Source organism: Pelobates fuscus, chromosome 10 (genome assembly GCF_036172605.1).
Source record: "Pelobates fuscus isolate aPelFus1 chromosome 10, aPelFus1.pri, whole genome shotgun sequence".
NCBI classification, from domain to species: Eukaryota; Metazoa; Chordata; class Amphibia; order Anura; family Pelobatidae; genus Pelobates; species Pelobates fuscus.
In genome coordinates, this window is record NC_086326.1 from 9,991,818 (window position 1) to 10,013,057 (window position 21,240).

A 21,240-nucleotide genomic window follows, 5' to 3' on the forward strand; every position below is an offset into this window, starting at 1 on the left:
CCCACTATACACACTGCGCCCACTATACACACTGCATCCACTATACACAATGCGCCCATTACACCACTGCACCCACTACACCCACTGCACCCACTACACACACTGCACCCACTATACACACTGCGCACATTACACACACTGCACCCACTATACACACTGCACCCACTATAAACATCACCCACTATACACACAGCACCCACTATAGACACACTGTGCCCGCTACACACACTGTGCTTACTATACACACTGTGCCCACTATAAACATCACCCACTACACACACTGCATCCACTGCACCCACTACACACATTGTGCCCACTATAAACATCACCCACTATGCACACTGCACCCACTAAACACACTGCACCCACTGTAAACATCACCCACTGCACCCACTATACACACTGTGCCCACTATACACACTGTGCCCACTATAAACATCACCCACTACACACACTGCACCACTATACACACTGCACCCACTACACACACTGCACCCACTATACACACTGCGTCCACTATACACACTGCACCCACTATACACACTGTGCCCACTATACACACTGCATCCACTATACACACTGCACCCATTACACCCACTGCACCCACTATACACACTGCACCCACTATACACACTGTGCCCACTATAAACATCACCCACTAATAATCCATTACACGCATACACTGCATCCACTACACACGCACACTGCATCAACTATACACACAAACTGCATCCATTACACACAAACTGCATCCATTACACACACTCTGCATCCACTTCATACACAAACTGCATCCGTTACATGCGTACACTGCATCCACTACACATGCTCTCAGCATACTCTACACACACAAACTGCATCCATGACACACACACCCACACACACTGCATCCATTACACACACACATACACACTGCATCCATTACATACTACACTCTGCATCCACTACACATGCACACTGCATCCACTACATCCACAAACTGCATCCATTACACACAATCTGCATCCACTACACACAAACGGCATCCATTACACACAAACTCTGCAACCACTACACACTTACACTGCATCCACTACACACACACATGGCACTTATTACACACACACACACACACTGCATTCATTGCACACACACACTGCATCCACTACACACACAAACTGCATCCATTACACACACACACACATTGTATCCATTACATACACTCTGCATCCACTACACATGCACACTGTATCCACTACATCCACAAACTGCATCCATTTCACACGTACCCCGCATCCACTAAACACACACTGCATCGACTATACACACAAACTTAATCTATTACACACACAATCTGCATCCACTACACACGCACACTGCTTCCACTACACACACAAACTGCATCCATTACACACGCACACTGCATCCACTACACACACAAATTGCATCCATTACACACACACACTGCATCCATTACACACGCACACTGCATCCACTACACACACACTGCATCCATTAAACACACACTGCATCCATCACACACTCTGGATTCACTACACATGCACACTGCATCCAATACACACACTCTGCATCCACTACATACAACTGCATCCACTACACACACACACTCTGCATCCACTACATACAACTGCATCCACTACACACACCTGCATCCACTACACACACACACACTGCATCCACTACACACACTCTCTGCATCCTTGTAGGCGGACTTTGGGTGGGCTCTGTGGGTGGACTCAGAGGTGTGCCGCGGGGGACCAGACCTTCAAATGTGTAAGAGGCCCCAAAATTTCTGATGGCAGCTCTGTTGGGAGGTATGGGTTAACGGGATATGCAAATAAATAATAACACCTGCCTTCTCACACTTAGCCTTGTTCTATTTAGACTAAAAAGTGTAAAAACTGCAAGTATCGGGTATAGCCAGAAACACGAGGAAAATAATTAAATTTCATAGAATGTGCAAATAGCAGTTATTCACCCCAAATTGTCCTGAATGTTAGGGGTTTTTCCCTAAATAAGCCGTACCTCCACTGACATTCCCCTTTCTGTGCAAGGTGCAAAGCTTACGGAAATTCCTCCCAGATCAAATTTCAAAAGGTAAAACTGCATAAATAGCTCTATTCATTGTATTCTTCTGTATACTACAGTCAGACCCAGCCAGCTCGCTCTGTGTTTATACACTCGGCTGCAGGATTCCACAGTCTAATGTAAGTAAATGAAACGGTGCTTAGCAGAGTAAAAAGTAAAGGTGACGGGCTATTATTTACTAAACACGGTTATTACAGCCTCCGTTCTGCAACTTGGCCTTCGGTTCACTGTGAATTTGGGTTTTGTGAATTAATCGACTTTTTCATGAATATTGATCTGCATTTATTCAGTTGTATTTGACATATTAAATCATTGCATGTTTCCAATACACCACCTTCGCACCGAGACTAAGAAAGTGGGAGATTTATTGTCCTATTTTGTGGTTAAACACTCTTTTCCAATGACTGGATACACTGATTTTAAAAAGTAGGCTAAACCAGCAGAGATAGAAGACAATTCAGATGAATCTGAGCAGTTCCAAATCTAGACATTGTATTGGCTGCGGAGATACGCAGGATTACTCCTTAAATTGAGATTATTGAACATCCAAAGTTATTATTTCCACTTGCCGGTCACTCAGATTAAAAGCCCCTCGGATCAGTAAGGAGAGTGTTTATGGCAAGGAGACGCTGCATTGCAAGGTGCAACTTTCAGAGCTCGGACGCTCCAGTTAAATGATGTTTTTTGCTTTCACCGTCTGTATTATCATGTCTTTAACCCCTTAAGGACCAAACTTCTGGAATAAAAGGGAATCATGACATGTCACACATGTCATGTGTCCTTAAGGGGTTAAACATTATCTGAGTGAACAAACCTGAACGGCCAGCTTGCCTTCCACCTCGTACCTGTAGCTCACATGCTCCACTGAGAGCCTTGTTCTCAGCTCTTAAACAAACCGGCTGCTGGCAGTGTTCTCAGTGACGATCTTTATGATAAAAAAAATGTTATGTTGTTATCCTAGTCTTTTCTTATAGGGACTCTGTAGACTCCAAGACCATATTATCTAATTTGATGCAGTGTCCCTTTTGCCCTTAGTGCTACAATGTTAAACAGTTCCAGAGAAACTGCAATGTTTATATTGCCGCACTAAGTCAGCCTCTAGTCGCTGTCTACCAGACAGTTACTAAAGGGCTTTCTGGTTTGAAACTGACCTTTGTTCCGGTATCTGACGCTGGACGTCCTCACGCTCTGCATGAGGACCTACAGCGTCAGATGTTTCCCATAGCAAAGCATTGATTCAATGTATGCGCAAGGACGGAGGAAGAGCTTCGACCCAGCACCGAGGGACATCGGTGCAGGGATCAGGTAAGTAAATAAAGGGTTTTTATGCCTTTATTTCGCTGAAATGGGGGGCGCATGGGAAGGGGATGGCAGGGGGAGCTTTGTATATCTGGCACTATAGTTCCCCTTTAAGATTTTATTGTTAATTACAATTGTCAATCTATTAACACCTTTAGCAGGTCCGTCCCTTGTAAAGCTAGTTAAGATTTTTCATTGTGCTTTGTATCCTTTTATTTGTCCTGTTTAGTTTTTCTTTATGTAATTAAAAAATTTGAAAATAAAGAATGTTAGAAAGAACCAACTAAAAGGTCTAGTGCACATTCAGTTGGTAAATAAGAATAAACTGACTGCAGACTTCTGTCTAAAGTTTTATATAATCAATGAATATATTCTGTGGAGATAACTAAGGCCGTAATATCGACCAGACAAAAATAAGATAAACAAGTTAAAATCTATACAACAGACTTCCCAGAAGAGATTAGACATGTGATTTTCCAATACTGTCAATCAGTACTCCAAAACTCAAAAATCAATAATCCAATACAATCAATTCACTAATTGTGTTATTGCAAAGAATTTGAGAAGATTCGGACACCATTCTGTGTAAGATATTTATTAGGTTCTCTCGCGAAGGTCGGTTCTACCAATATGTTTCCACTAAGTGTTTCTTGGTGCCAAAGCCTTCTAGAGACCATCTGGGCCCAACCTCCTATTGTTGGTGTACCCGGGTCAATGCCCAGAGTGAACGCAAAGATTATTACGGTCACTTCTGAGAGGTGTCAAGATTAGCCATCATGACTGATTCTAGAACTAGTCAATGGATTTAATTAATATAATTATCAATGTTTTTCTTTAGTTTGCAAAACCTATCCAGTGCAAGTAACACTAAAGTGCTCCTGTATCGTCGGAATAAAAAGTTGTGATTTCTTTTCTGCTATATGTGATACTGCTCGGTTGTGTTTGTTGTGTAGTGTAACACTCAAATGGTAAATGATTTTCTTTTTGTAGGAGCCTGAAAATGACTTCTAGAAGACGTAGTTCGAGTACAGGTGCGTCCTGTAATTATTTCAAAATAATTAAATCATTTAACTTAGATGATTGGTCATTGTATTTTTCTTGCATACAACTATTTCCCTAACTATAGGTACATGATAATGGAGATCATGTTTTTCATAGCGAAGTTAGATGCAGGGAGTTTAACATCATGGGCTTGCCTTCCTGGTAGCATTAGCAGAATGGTAATTGGCCCCTTGGCTGGGTGACTGGATTGAAAGTTACCCTAGAACGAAACAAACTTAATGTGAATAAAGTTTCAGAAAAGGGCTACAATATATCATGTAATGATGAGCTAATTCTCTACATGTGAGTGTGTAGGCCTGTTCCCCAGCCCTCGGAGGACAACACGTTTGATATCTTCTCATTTTCCATTTTCAGATGGGGAAGTGCTAAAGAGGGGTTTGCTGACCAAGTCTCCTGGTTGGAAAGTGTTTCGCAATCGGGTAATGTCCCATGCCAAAATTTTATATAAATTTTAAGGACCAACTTAACCGTATTATGTTATTTTGTGGAGTCTGCAACTCATAGTAAACAACGTGCAGGAAGATTTTATCACAGCTTTACTTTTTTGGGCCATTGATGCTGATCTTAAATCTAACTTTAGCTAAAATATTACTTTAACATCCAATGGCCGTATTAATTTTTTCTTTCGTTTTTCATTACCTGCTTTCTATAAAAGAAAAACCTTGCCGAAGTTAATTGCACACAGAGCTCGAACTATTACATATCTGAAAATCCCTCATTATGACTTCACATATAGAAGCATTTTTTTTACATTTACTGATCCAGTAGAAAATTTGAAAAGCTGAAATTATTCTCAATGCACTCATTTGAATATTTGATTTTGTTTCCGTAGTCGTCATGGAAATCCCGGATCTTCAAACTGTGTAAAACACCGGATAATAAATACCTTCTAAACTACTTCGCTCCCAATGGCCTGGCAGATGAATTGAAAGGAACTATTGACATTTCTGAGTATGTATCAGTCCTTTAAGTCATTATACCATTATCATGTACAACATGGAGTGAGAAGAGAGGGAGGCGGTGGGATAGTTCAGTGGTTAGTTTTCAGTCCTTTAAGTCATTATACGATTATCATGTACAACATGGAGTGAGAAGAGAGGGAGGCGGTGGGATAGTTCAGTGGTTAGTTTTCACTTCCAGCAAAGTCATTATTTTAACCTTCACAAGCATTCTGGTTTTAAATAGTAGGAGACTAGGTAAGGGCCTGGGAAATGTTTGGAAAGTCGTTAAAAGTGTCTCAAAGACCAAATTAACAAATCGTTCTGTGGTCCTATATGGGTCAACTAAATGAACCGGTAGATCCTTAACTGCCGCGCAATCTACATTCCCGTAAAATGTGTCTGTTTTCAGAATTCTTTTATAGCGCTGCATATTTTTACATTCTTAATTTCCTAAAGCTGATTTGGTCTTATTTTCTGCATTTTTATTTGATATCATATATTAACTTTAAAAATAAATTATTACTCTGTTAAGGGTAAATATAGCCCATCCATTAAATAAACAGCGAGGATTGGTTGCAAAATGAAAAATAAAATAGTCTTAAGAATTATCTAACTGTAGACTCATGTTAATATTTTTGGATAAATGTTTCTATTGATAATTATCTACAGAAGTCACCATTAAAGTCTATGGAAGTTTTGGTCGACATTTGACAAAGCTTATCCAAAAATATAAAATCAAGGTTCATGTTTGTCTTGGAACCAGTGATGTCATCCCTTGGATTGTTTGTTAATTGGGTGTAAATGTATTTCTGTTTGTTCTGCAGAGTCAAAGCTGTTCAAAGAGGAGTAAATGCCACGGACAAGATTAGTGTAGTTCTGCGCATGTTCAACATCACGGCAGAGAATGTTATATATATAAAGGTTGCTGACCGCGATTTCTATCTCATTGATGAAAACGAGTAAGTTAAACATCACAGAGAAATCATTTTTCTGGCTATTACTTTCTTCATCTGTCTCTTAGCTTATTTACAGTCTGTGAATCACATCTTACAATATTAACCCCTTAAGGACACACGACGTGTGACATGTCATGATTCCCTTTTATTCCAGAAGTTTGGTCCTTAAGGGGTTAAAGGGACATTAGTCTGGGTGCAGTGTCCCAGTCCCTGTTTTTTTTAATCTTTATTTAATAATAGAGGTCAGGTAGAGAATTGTCATACAGTACTAGACATGAAAACACGTTTAGCAATGAGAAACAAGGTGCATTACAACAAATGACGTAATGACAGATCTTCGAAGATCATTGGTCTTTCCGATGTTACCTTCCATCCTCTAAGATTTCAGTAAATAAAACGAAGAAAGATGTAGGAATCAAGAAGGAAAAGAAAAGGGGGTGGGAAGGGAAGTATCAAAGTGCGGAATCCCTAATCCATAACATATTTATCCCTTTAATTCCTTAGTCATATATTGTATGACAATGTATACTGTCTAAGGATTTCCATTTCGCAAATATTTTAATAAAGGATGAACGAATACATGTAAAATAAAAATGATGTAAGTTTACACATTTTTTATTTTTACATTTGTCCTCATAACAATCTGTACGGATTTTTTTGTTTTTGTTTGTTTAATATGTTTATTTCTAGCTATGCATCCCTTGCATCAATTAAATATTATAACATTTTTTTCCATTACAAAATGCTTGGAAATTAAGAGGTTAAGAGTAATATTTATAAATATCGTTTTACCAAGATCAGCCCAAAAAAGTTCCATTTTACTAGTATTGGAATTTGGTTATGGAAACCCTGTACATATCCTGCTTACACACAACACACTAATACCAATACACAACATAACACAAAATAGAAGCAATTCTACACGCAAACACAAATACAACACAAAATGCTACTTATCGTTTAAAACACGTTCAACGTACAACTGTCAACAAAACAATAAAGATTCAGTGTGCAATACATATAGATCTTAACATTTTTTATATTTTACATAATCCCAAAGTAGTTGTGTCAGTGTTAGTGAAATATTACAGTGTGCACTAAGTAGCATTTAATTGACTTGTTTGTATTTTTTTTATTTTTGCCTCTAAAGGAAAGAGATTGAAGAATGGTTTAATTGCATTAGTCAGGTGTGGGTGGAGATCAACAGAAGCACAGTAAGATTATTTATAATGTGATACTAATTAGTGAGATGATTTATAATGTGATACTAATTAGTAAGATTATTTATAATGTGATACTAATGAGTAGGATGTTTTATAATGTGATACTATCTAGTAAGATATATTGTAAAACTAACTAGTAAGATATTTTATAATCTGATACTAATTAGTAAAATACTTTATTTGTGATACTAATTAGTAAGATATTTTACAATGTGACACTAACTAGTAAGATACTTTATATTGTGATACTAACTAGTACGATATTTTATAATGTGATACTAACTAGTACGATATTTTATATTGTGATACTAACTAGTACGATATTTTATATTGTGATACTAACTAGTACGATATTTTATAATGTGATACTAACTAGTACGATATTTTATATTGTGATACTAACTAGTACGATATTTTATATTGTGATACTAACTAGTACGATATTTTATATTGTGATACTAACTAGTACGATATTTTATAATGTGATACTAACTAGTACGATATTTTATATTGTGATACTAACTAGTACGATATTTTATATTGTGATACTAACTAGTACGATATTTTATATTGTGATACTAACTAGTACGATATTTTATATTGTGATACTAACTAGTACGATATTTTATATTGTGATACTAACTAGTACGATATTTTATAATGTGATACTAGCTAGTACGATATTTTATAATGTGATACTAGCTAGTCACTAGTAAGACATTTTGGTCTCAATTTAATATTGTTGGATAAGTTTTCCAAATTATTTTATAATTTTAGATACACTTTTCACAATATTTAATATTACGAAAAATATCTTAATTTTGTAATAAATTCATTTTTTTTACATATTGATCTATATTTTATATATGATATATTTTTTATATTTGAATATTTTGCTAAATAATGTTAAAAGTTTATTTAAAATATTAAATCATTTTGAAAGTTTATTTAACAATAGTAAATTGAAGCTTTTATCAAATAATATTGGTAACTAGTAAGATACTAAGTAAAGTAACACTAACTAATAACTAGTGAAGTAATTTACAACATTTACTAATTTACTAGCTACTAACTAGTATGATATGCTATAATGTAAAGCTATCTAGTATCTAGTAAGATTTGGTATAACAGCATAATAACTAGTAACTAATACAGTACCAAATAAAGTAACATTAACTAGTTACTAGTAAAATATTGTATAAATAATACTAAGTAGTAACTAGTTAGCTAATTTATAATACAATACTAACTAGTAATCAGTTATATACTGTATAAACTAATATTAGCTAGTTACTAGTAAGATATTGTATAAAGTAATACTAACAATTAAAACTAAGTTACTTTTTATACATTACACAGTGCTGTATTATATATAGAATATTAGACGTAATGTGTAATACAAAATAACATGATATATAGTGAGTGAGTCAAATATCAGCAACCCCTGTTAATAATGCAATCGATATAGCAGATGGCTATGATAACAGGCATCCTAGCTCAGATCTGACATTTAATTCATCCAGTAAAATATATGTATATATCAAATAATATCGCACTAAATGCAGTCAGGTAATCTGAATGGAACATGCACAGAGAAGGGTTAAGGAACCTGAAGCTTTCAGACCAATGTTGCGTTCTTATTGTCTATGCGGATTGTAGTTTTAGATTGGGGTCTGTGTAAAATATAAAACTATGATTAGTGCTCATCTAACATTATTAATTTATACTTCCAGAATGTAGATGGACCTGCAATTGGGCACCCAGTACCTATCAGCGTGCCTGAAATGGTAAGGACAGTCTTTATTCTAGTCCGAGAACATAGAGAGGATTTTCCTCTGGGGTTCAATGTTTAGAACATGAGAACATAGAAATGATGTTTCTCTGGGGTTCAATGTTTAGAACATTGGAACATAGAGAGGATGTTCCTCTGGGGTTCAATGTTTAGAACATTGGAACATAGAGAGGATGTTCCTCTGGGGTTCAATGTTTAGAACATGGGAACATAGAAATGATGTTTCTCTGAGGTTCAATGTTTAGAACATTGGAACATAGAGAGGGTGTTCCTCTGGGGTTGAATGTTTAAAACATGAAAACATAAAGAGAATGTTCATCTGGGGTTCAATGTTTGGAACATGAGAATATAGAGAAGATGGAACACAACATTATCTGTCAGATGTTCTCATTGGGTTTAATGTCTGGATCATGACATGATCTGTCACACAGTATTCTGTACATATCTTATGGGGGTTATTCACAATGGTGACTAGATAAAATGTATTTGGGCCCCTTGTAATTTTAGATCCATAGAAAAGGCAGGAAAATCCCCTTAAAGGAAAGTCGAGCAAAAACCTCTTCCCTAAAGTAAATATTAGAGAAAGAGCAGAGAAGGTCAGAGCTTACTAAATCCCATTCGGCTGTGTTACGGACAACAAAAAATGTTCAAAAAGTATGAAACTGCCTGAGTTGACTTAACTTACAAACTACTGGGCAAGTTTAGAGCGACATTCCTTTACAGGGAAGTAAATTTTTCCCCCAGTTTGTAAAATGTAACCCATGTTTTGATATTTAGTTGTAAACTAAGAACAATTCAGTTTAAAAAAGAAATATTGGAGGATTTTGTAAATGATAACTTGTAGGTGCGGTTACGTTAGTAATTCTGTTGGTATCAATTTCTCTCTCTCTGTAAAATATGTGACCCAGTATCTCTTCTTCAACCTCACAAAAAAAGTCAAACATTTCTTTCTTATCTGATACATTTGTTTCCACAGGAAAAAAGGCCAAAATCGCACCCTTGTAACCATCCTCATTCGGGACATGTCATGACAAACGTAAGATGTTTGAAACTGTTTATTTTAACAAGTATAGAGAACTAAGGCAGTGATTTGTAGTCACAGGTAGATGATGCACTAACACAAACCCAAAGCCTCCCAAGAAACCATTAAGTTAGCAAGAAAATAGAGAGCATCAACTGTGCTGCCCGGTGGCCGTAACCACATGCTGCCAATGAGAGATGCGTCACTATCACCTCCTTGTAGTAATGAAATGTTTGGGATTTTCACTGAAAATCCAATTGGGAGGAAAGGGATCCACAATTAAGATAATCTTCCTGGGTCCAGGATGTTTGGGTAATATGGTTGTTTTAGTGTGTTTCATCAATATAATTTTGATAATTGGACCTTTGTAACTTGCTTCAACATGCACATTAACTTCTTGATCCATGCAAGGTTGATGGGTTACACCAGAAATAGCAGTCAGGTCAAAATCTGAGTCCTATTGGTAGCTTCACCTATGGTCACACCAGGGGCACAGAAAAATCCACTCAGCTGGTCAGATCAGAAATTAGTTGACCCTATGGACTAAAATTCAATTTGTATATGATAAATCTGAGTTTCACTTGTTCAAACACGAGACAGTCATGCCACTTTGTAACTGTGATGTTTGCTGTGTTTTGTCCAGACACTTTACATACAGAGGTGTAACACAGATTCGGGGGTGACCTATCCTCCCAGCATGAATGCATTCACTGGGACATCAACACTGTCAGTGGTGAGTCCTGTATTTGACCTACTGCACGCACTCAACCTGTATTATGGCAGGCCGTAATACAGATATTTTGGGGTCAGTGTAATTAACACACGAATTGCAAACCGCATGTGAACGGACTCCTGTAGTGTGCAATATGTTTCAGCACACATAGCTATTTTTCTGTACTGTGCCCTGGTTGGATTTATCCTAAGGCCAGTTGCCTAAATGCACCCACATTATTGTATGTATGTATGTGCATATAGGTGTGATTGTATGCATACATGTGAACATGGTGGTGATTGTACCCTATGTATGTGAACATGGAGGTGATTGTATGTATGTATGTGTATATGGAGGTGTTTGTATGTATGTAAATATGGGGGTGATTGTATAAACTATAATTACAAAATAAGTACATCAATTTAACTATAAAAGGCACACTATTTATAATTATATTATTTATTAAATTACTGAAAAACTATAAAAACCCAAAAGCGGTGCCTGTAAGTTGGATATTTAATGAATTTTTAATTACAGTACAGCTTGTTCCACATATACCTTTATTATTTGAGTGATGACTGACATCCCAATAAATTAGCTTTTTCTTATTTCATTTTTATTTCAAATGGCAAAACAAGTTTTAGAGGCAAAATAGACTGTGGGATTAAGGTACGGGCACAAGTAAGCTTCACATCAGTTTATTACTAATTATATAGCATGGGCCACTGTGGAATTTCCCTGCACTGTGTAGTCCTGGTGGGCTAGCCATGATGTCACCCCCCTAACGATGCCTCTCCGAGACCATGGCCTTGATGGCTTTGTGGGCAATCCAGCCCAGACAGTGCCCAGTGGCACCTCCTGAAATCATATACAGGGTGCTCATAGGGTACCAAATTCAAACATTGGGGTTACTAATAAACTGAAATGATAAAGATTTACTTTTACATACCGCACAATATTAGGAGCTTTCTGGCCAGCTGGGCACATGAGAGGCTGGGTAGTGTGCAGTGTGACCATATTTCACGACACTTAGATACATTTCCCTCTGTTTATCAGTGGAAAGGCCTGGCTAGCTCATGTTACGATATGATAGAGCAAACAATGAACACTTTTATCAATTTTGCTTTCAGAAACAAACAGTTTCAAAAAAAGACAATCCACAGCCGGATTATGACAGTGACCACGGAATCGACCAAGACTCAGAGTATGATAAACTACCGGTAAGCTACCTGGTAGGACCTGGCCAACCTTTCTTAAGGTTGTTTGGAAAATTGAAATAAAGTCCTTCCTCCTGTAACACAGAGACGCATGTCTAGTATTTGATCAGGTTGTGGACAGACAGGCAAAGCAGTTGATCTCTGTAGAATAGAAAAGGCAGAATTTCCATTGGGCAGGGCATCGAGGATCTCAAGAACAATGTCTATATCCACAAAACACTGATATATCAAACGTATACTCTGTGGTTGCCATCACTAAGCAATATGTATACTTACTAATTAACATATGTAGCTATCGCACAACAGTGAATTGTGAGTTTCCATAAACCTGCTGAGAGTTTTATAATATTTGGTCTCACCACAACTTATTTCGTAATTCACTATTTCATAATGTGCTCTCAGAAAGACTTCAACTCCTGACCGCAATCAGAGCCATGCTGTAAAAGAGTCAAAACTCTACAGTTCGTGGCCGGTTCCTGGTCATTGGCCAATGCTTTGATTTAAAAAGCTGTGTTTAAAACAGCATCCATTGCTAATGATATCTGCAGAAATGCAGTATGAAGTCTCGAACACAATGCCAGTCTGTGCTCAATTTCATGTAAAACTGGGAACTTTGGGGGAATGTTGGAGCCCCAGGTGGACCAAACGTCCGGCTTGAGATATGTAGGTGATGCACAGCAGCGATTAAATTTTTTTTTTTTTTTAAATACCTGTCCCTAGTTATATAGCACCCAATGTGTACCATAAAAAAAGCTTTTTAATTACCTTTTTCCATCAATGAGACTGTCTCACAGAATACCTCTCTTCCTCCCACGACATCATGATGGTCCAATCCAATGCTCCTGGGGACCTGCTGCGCATGATCGGCAAGTGCCACGCATGCATCCAAGCTTCTCTATAGGAAAATATTAAATGAATACATTCCTAAGGGAGCTGCAACATCACATAACCTAGTTTTACTCAGTAGTTGCAACGGGAGCACCTCCAGTTACTGTCAGTGTAATAGCCTCTGCAACTCTTCAAGGTAAACATTGTCGTTTCTACAACTTGGCAATGCTTTTCCTTGAACAGCTGAATTGAAAAGACTTCTGCATCGAGGCCACATTACTGACATGAAGTAGCCTAAGAGACTTTATTGGTCCATTATATTGATTTCAATATAACTACTAACATTTAGCTCTATCTTTGCAGCTACGTACACCGCCTTCTGGTAAAGTGTCACCTCGGGAAACTTATCTGGAGTCAGGACCCGATAGTGACATTGGAAGTGACAGCGAGAGTGCATACGATTATCCGCGGCCACAATCAACGCTTCTGGTAAGATGTCTTTACCTTCTCTCTTTTAGTGGTTTTAGGTGGGATGAGGTATTGCTTGGTCCCGTATCTGTATAAATACTCCCTTTTGAATTTCTTGTTGGTTTTCTTAACCCCATTCTCTCCTACTGCCCCCCATCCTGACACCCCTTCTCTCTCACTGTCCCTCGCCCAGACACCCCCTTCTCTCTCTCTCTGACCCCCATCCTGACTCTCACTGTTTCCCACCCTGACTCCTCCTTATTTCTCACTGTCCCTCATTCAGACACCCCTTCTCTCTCACTGACCCCCATCCTGACTCTCACTGTTACCCACCCTGACTCCTCCTTCTCTCTCACTGTCCCTCACCCAGACACCCCCTTCTCTCTCTCTCTCTGACCCCCATCCTGACTCTCACTGTTACCCACCCGGACTCCTCCTTATTTCTCACTGTCCCTCATTCAGACACCCCTTCTCTCTCACTGACCCCCATCCTGACTCTCACTGTTACCCACCCTGACTCCTCCTTCTCTCTCACTGTCTCTCACCCAGACACCCCCTTCTCTCTCTCTCTCTGACCCCCATCCTGACTCTCACTGTTACCCACCCGGACTCCTCCTTCTCTGTCACTGTCCCTCATTCAGACACCCCCTTCTCTCTCACTGTCCCTCACCCAGACACCCCTTTCTCTCTCTCTCTTACCCCCATCCTGACTCTCACTGTTACCCACCCTGACTCCTCCTTCTCTCTCACTGTCCCTCACCCAGACACCCCCTTCTCTCTCTCTCTGACCCCCATCCTGACTCTCACTGTTACCCACCTGGACTCCTCCTTCTCTGTCACTGTCCCTCATTCAGACACCCCCTTCTCTCTCACTGTCCCTCACCCAGACACCCCCTTCTCTCTCTCTCTGACCCCCATCCTGACTCTCACTGTTACCCACCCTGACTCCTCCTTGTCTCTCACTGTCCCTCATTCAGACACCCCCTTCTCTCTCACTGTCCCCCATCCATTGTGACGCCTCCATTCTGTTTCTGATCTCAGATCAACCTTAAAACATAAAGACAAACAAACCAATACAACCAAATTAGAACTAGAATGGATAATAAAATATAATAACCCAGGTAATAACCCAGACCATTACTTTATTTTCTCCTCAGCCTGAATTTATTTCCAACGTACAGAGAAGCAGCATTGCGAACAGTGATCAGACCAGTGATTCTGACTCAGATGAAGATAATATCTATCAAGAAATGAAGTTATTGTAAGTATTACACATTTATTAACAATATGTGTGAGGGAAAACAAAGCAATGGAAGAAGGTTTCATAATATATTTTCTTTTCTTTCCCTTTTGTTTTTTGTTTTTTTTACAAATTTTTTTGTTTTTTTCCCATTGGCTGACTGGACAAAACTGAATAATGTTTTCATAAATTCTCTGTATTACTGACTGAGCAGTAGTTTATAATCATTGCTAATGCCAGCTTAAGCCTAGGTCAGAAATAATGGGACTCATTTGGAGATGATAGGATGAGTTTGACATTAACGCTGTACAGTTCCAACTGCCTACGGTGCGTACATTCATTGTACACGGCCTGGCTGGAGAGCTGCTCGGGGGCGGGACTAGTCCAGGACATTACTAGTGACTTCATGACCAACTGATGACCATTTATGTAACTTACCTCTAGCATGTAAGCTCATTGAGCAGGGCCCTCAACCCCTCTGTTCCTGTGTGTCCAACTTGTCTAGTTACAACTACATGTTTGTTCGTCCACCCACTGTAAAGCGCTGCGGAATTTGTTGGCGCTATATAAATAATAACATAATAATAATAATAATAATTTACAACCAAAGTAAAATAATTATAGGAGAATTTAGAAACAAGCTAACAGAGTTTTAAGATGTGTTACTGTACGTTTTATCACTGATTCGTTTGAAACACTCAGACACACCAGATAGTCTGAGATCCTAAAGAAGAAACGTTTTGAATCTTTCCCCAGAATGACGGAAAATGTAAAATAGTGTTAATTTTATGTTTCAGCTCTGAAACTCAGGATAGCAATGCTCCAGATAAGTCTGAAATAATAAATAAACCTGCGAGTTGCGAAAAACGAAACATATTCAAGGGAAGTAGGCTGAAAAAAGTGCACCTGTTAACAATGAGTTTGTAAGTATACTTATATAATATATGTTAACAACTGAAAATAACTCAGTATTTGCTCGTTGCTGGTGTTAGAACGTTATGCTGACGCATTTAAGAAAACAAAAATTATCAATGCAACAGTTATTACCACAAAAAAACTTCTCTATCCTTAATTTAATCTTTGAAAAAATATTCACCTGGAGATTTAACTCTTTAATTAATTTGTTTTAGAAAATCTTTATGAATATTACATTTCTGGGATGTTCCACCTTTATGTTTTAGTTTTTGGGTCGTGGATGACTGAAAAGCAAAATACATTGTTTGGTTTATATTAGAGATGGCTTACCGTGGCACCCTCAGATCACTGGGGTCTTCATTTTATAGTCAAAAACAAAATCATGTATTTATTTATTTTTCTAAATACATTGAAGTGATACATTTACTAATGTAATATTTCCTTTCAGTGAGGAAACAGATACAGAAACGATAAGTCTCAGCGTGCCAACAGAGCACATGCTAAAATATTTAGCGGTGGAAATAATCGCAAACCGTTTACGGTAAGTCATGTGTGTCGCCCTCATTCTGACATAAAGTATTTCAGAGTGGCTTTTTGTGAAATCTTAAATGTAAAGTTATGGTGGAGTTTGAAACTAATTGCTAAATCAGACACGAAATCTCAGGTTTAGTAATAGATTTGATACCATCATAGTAGAGTTTAACGATCTCCGGCCTGTTACACATGTTCTTAAATTACAATAACTAAGTAACTTGAAAATGATCCATTTTTGTTTATAGTGTATCCAAATGGAAGGGCCCAAAGGAAATTGGGTGTTTGTTTCGTTATGGGGATGACATAGACACAATGAATGATATCAGAATGGAGTCTTGTGAATTGTTCTCACAAATGTTAAACAACTCTAAAGGGAGAGAGGTAAGTTCTAAATGAGGGAGAGAGTCATTTAATCTATTCATTTTGGAGATGCAGTGCTATATATTTAATTCCAAAATCCATTCCAATGATATGTTTATGATATCAATATATAAGTACTATGTGTAGCCCTATGCTTTCCCATACTCTTAGGCATGTATGCTTATATATATGACTGTGCATTTATATTTGTGTATATCAGTTCATGTGCATGTATGTATATGTGTTCATGTGTTTATGTGTTTGCATATACATATATATATATATATATATATATATATATATATTTGTGTACGGGGTAATTCAAGGACGTACAATTAAAGGTATGTGGTTCGATAAGGACCAAAGTCGGTTGAGGTGTGCCGAAACCGACGAGAGGTCAGGCCTGCAAAAGAGGGCCCACCTGGTATTTTGATGTAAATAATAAAGGGTGAGGTGGGAGGGGAACTTCAAAACGGCGACGATAGGTGAGCTGGGATTTGCTGGGATTTAAATAGGAAAATAAACCCCTCCCACAAATTCAGGCATTTTGCCTTCCACTTGTGTACGGGGTAATTCAAGGACGTACAATTAAAGGTATGTGGTTCGATAAGGACCAAAGTCGGTTGAGGTGTGCCGAAACCGACGAGAGGTCAGGCCTGCAAAAGAGGGCAAAAATATAAGACAAGATTAAGTTCACAATTAGTAATCATTTAGTCATATTATCGAAAGACCGTCTGTTTTTCCTGGGTTAGGAATGTTCCTATTGTATGCCAACTTCCCATATTTTACTTATGTGTGTCGTAACACGCCTATTAGAGGCTGCTGTTGTATAGACATGGGATGCGTGGCCCGAGTAGGAGGATTAAGGCCTGGTGGAGTATTTAAAGTAACAAATATCACAGTTATTAAAGATAGTAAGGGATAGGTCGGGACCTGGCTAACCTGATCTAGTATAAATTTTGAACCGGGCACAATTTAAATTGCCTGACTGATGAGTTCAGGTATGAAGAGTAGATATGTAACAATTGTTGATTTCTTGAATTCTTGGTGCACGGGTAAAGGTCAAATGTTCCCGACAGTAAAATACTTATTTTGGACTCAAGAAATCGTAGAGAGCCAAGTAAGCTGCTGACTTAAATTAGTAGTTTATAAACGGGAGGCTTAATGTTAATTTGAAAATTCCCCCATAGATTGTACTGTTGATAGGACGTGACTTGGATGATTTGTTTGGAGTATTGATCTCTGACACCTGTCAGCGCTTTTACTGACTAAGAAAGAAAATGGGAGCTGTTGGGAATTTGTCTACAAGTAATGTTAAATTCCTGTAGGTATAGTTTCAATAGTATTGTAGGCTGGTTTCAAAGAGATGTGGCAAAAATTGTGCAAGCAACCATTATAACTGTAACACATTTATTATTTTAATCATATACCATACTTACCCATCGTAAGCTGTAGAGTATGTTAGAATTAGTATTCGTAGACAAATCTTACCTGCGTACAAACTCTAATCTAAGGCATGATTAGATCTTTTAGACCTGCAGAGCATCTCTGGACTGTACGGTCTTTAAGCTCAACCTACAACGTTTAAGCAAGGTCCGACTTCAGGACTATAGGAGCGGCTAGGGCGGGGGACTTGAGAAGATAGTACATTACCTGGAGATATCTCTAGTAGCATTCTGTGAGGAGGGAAGAAACATATATATGTTTTAACTATGCAAACTTCGATGCCTATTGAATATCCCGTATAGTAGAGCTTCTTGCGAACGAGTACTGATAGGTGAAGATAAGGACTATGCCGTGATAGGTGAGGCCCTACCATTCGCCCTGTGTCTGGGAGAGGCCCTACCCTTGATTTGGCTTACATGGACTTGTATCTACTACGCATGGCGAGTTGTTAAACTGTTGGTGGCGGTAAAAGAGAGACTATACTTGTGGTCGTGATATGTGAGGCCTATCCAAGACCTTGCGAGGTACTAACTCAGAGTTGGATCGCCGGTAGGAACCTCCGTGTTGAGGTGAGTAGATGACCTCATGCAAAATTATTTGACTAAGTTCAGAACTTCTAACCCTTGGCAGGCTTGTTTCTTGTGGATGAGCGTTAACCTAACCTGTGAGTAACTGGATAGAAGCACTGTGAAAAGGACTGTAAAAAGGCACCTCGACGAACAAGCTGTTGTGATGCGAACCGAAGAATAGAATGAAATGCCGTGATACATAGTAGGGAGAAAGTGTGCACTTAAGATAGGAAGCCTAAAAGGAGCTTTGATTGTGGTTTAAGCTTAAAGATGATACGTGATTGTATAATAAATACCCTATAATCATACTTGATAGGCTTGGGAATGTAAATGTCAGTATTATACAATGCGTATGGTGTAACAGTAACAGATAGCATGACCGAAGTTAAACCTGATGGACCTCTTGAACTTAAATAACATAGTGAAATGTATGCAATATTAAATAACATGATGAATGAATTGAATGCGCCTGGAGAACCCTGCAAATGTCAAGCGAGCAGAGACAAGTCTCTATTAGTTGTTAAGGATTTGAATGTTATTCGTTTGTTCGTAATGACTGTCGAATGATGCCTCGATATTCGATATGAACGAGTGGGAAATCTGTTTACCCTGTTTTTATTAGATTGCTAATGTATAACCTGCATAGCTGGTAAAATTGACGTGGAGGTTATAATTAAGCGATAGTATGAGTCAACGTAAGTAATTTAGAACTCCATATACTGAAAAGCCCCTAATGGGTTGCAAAGTAACAAATAGTATACCTGTAATGCATAAACTGTAAGCAGTCATTATATGTACGCAAGTGTCTTGAGGACCTGACGATGGTCCAATGCAAGTCCTAAACCTGTACGATGTGTAACATAAAGGCAGCATGAGGCCCAATATACGTGTTTAACTGAGAATATATGTAATAAAAAATGCCTGAAACAAATTGTTGGAGGAAACCGCAGATCTTGGTTTCTACTAGATTGATATGCACCTAGTGTATGTGGTATAATGGGATCACAAGTGAGTGACACATTAGGGAAATATATATAATTTGGGTATCCTTGTACTGCTATATCTAATTATCTAGTAGACCCTTAGTCCGTAAGTGATTGACGTATGAAAAGCATGGATTAGCCTTGTATGACAGTTCTGGCATACTGTTTGTAATACTGTAAGGGTAAATGAGCTCCCAAACGAAACTAAGCTATAACGAGGTGGGGAATAAACCGCTAGGAGACCTGATCTGATTACCGGATCTGAAACCTAGTGGTTATGTGTGACAGGGTACTGTAGGATGCCGTCCCCCAACTGTGTGTGTTTGAGTGCTGGCTGACTAGCTAGTGCCAAAATGCGGCGAAACGATTACTCTTGATTGGTGACAGGTGAGGCCCTGCTATTTGCCAAGCGGCTTGAGAGGCTCTATCTATGCGTTGGCGCGAGGGGATAACGTGGCCACTGAGCGTTGTGGCGGGGTGTCGGCCTCTCGGTGACTGTTAAACATAAGATAGAATGGGAGTGACAGGTGAGGCCCTTTCTATGCCACAATGCGAGGCGACTAACTATGATTTGGCCCGAGGGGCGTAGTACCTCCGAGTATGAGGATGGGTGTTGGCCTCGTGGGACCACTAACCTGAGGCGAAGAAGCCAGGGGGAATAATAACTAGTGGACACCTAGGAACCTGACAGCCAGCCACTGCTAACTAAGAGGGAAGGTTAGTTAGTGAGAGAGAGGACATACCATGGAACGAAACGTGGGTGGTAATGAGTTAGGATCGTAAGGCTGACCGAACTGGAGTGCCCTGTGAGCACGTCGGGGTCCAGAATGGTCGGTATGTATGAACTAGAATGCATGTATGTACGGCCCTCGGGGCGCCAGATTTTTTTTTTTTTTTTTTTGTATAGATGCGGATCTTGTACATAGTACTGTTGCAACGTGTACTCGCCTTCGCCGAGGCTTGTTCATCAGAACTGCAGATAACGTGAGTGTGAGCTTAATGCACTTTTGTTTAGAAACATATGTGCTTGTCTGTGCAGAGGTGTACAGGTCAAGGTAATCAGGCTATGATCGGTCTTAAATGCGAAGTCTGAATCTTTATATGGGTTTAGTAATGAAATGTGCAGGCGTAATTGTCAAGTATGTATAGCTGTGTTTATTCAAAGCGTCTGCTGATGACTGTAAGATGTGCATAACAGTCTGCGTTATACTGAGGTGTAATATATGGTGCTGTCGCCAGGCTAGCACACAAGCACTAATAGTCTTCCTATACAACATGTTTACTTTGCATTAGATTAGACAAAATGTAATAATCCTCCCACTGACTGTGTTTAGCAAGGTAAAATATTTATTGATGGTAAATACGCTAGGTAATGCAGTGTGTAGGCATTATGGATAACAGAAAAGTGTATGCCTCTAAGTTAAGGCATAGTAATATATATTGTAGCAATCAGACAACTAAGTAAGCAGCATTAAACCACCGTAACAGCGTATATATATTGATTTTAAGAAAGTAAATATTCTTTTACTGGATATACAATGAATACCCAGGTTGCCCAGTCTGTTTTACCTGCACCAGGAGGTTGC

General features: G+C 38.6%; 1 protein-coding gene across 1 annotated transcript in view; it reads left to right on the plus strand.

Moving 5' to 3' along the window:
- The first annotated feature begins 2,117 nt into the window (after positions 1 to 2,117).
- The window catches only part of PLEKHS1 (pleckstrin homology domain containing S1), a 58,453-nt gene continuing 39,330 nt past the window's right edge, over positions 2,118 to 21,240 (plus strand). Inside the window, exons 1-15 of the mRNA XM_063433997.1 lie at positions 2,118 to 2,207; positions 4,378 to 4,418; positions 4,804 to 4,868; positions 5,282 to 5,400; positions 6,215 to 6,349; positions 7,497 to 7,560; positions 9,303 to 9,356; positions 10,338 to 10,397; positions 11,026 to 11,115; positions 12,225 to 12,314; positions 13,503 to 13,628; positions 14,765 to 14,868; positions 15,645 to 15,770; positions 16,211 to 16,303; positions 16,542 to 16,677. Of these exons, the coding sequence (XP_063290067.1) occupies positions 2,206 to 2,207; positions 4,378 to 4,418; positions 4,804 to 4,868; positions 5,282 to 5,400; positions 6,215 to 6,349; positions 7,497 to 7,560; positions 9,303 to 9,356; positions 10,338 to 10,397; positions 11,026 to 11,115; positions 12,225 to 12,314; positions 13,503 to 13,628; positions 14,765 to 14,868; positions 15,645 to 15,770; positions 16,211 to 16,303; positions 16,542 to 16,677 (1,305 nt within the window). The 5' untranslated portion in view covers positions 2,118 to 2,205. The remainder of the gene's footprint in view (positions 2,208 to 4,377; positions 4,419 to 4,803; positions 4,869 to 5,281; positions 5,401 to 6,214; positions 6,350 to 7,496; positions 7,561 to 9,302; positions 9,357 to 10,337; positions 10,398 to 11,025; positions 11,116 to 12,224; positions 12,315 to 13,502; positions 13,629 to 14,764; positions 14,869 to 15,644; positions 15,771 to 16,210; positions 16,304 to 16,541; positions 16,678 to 21,240) is intronic.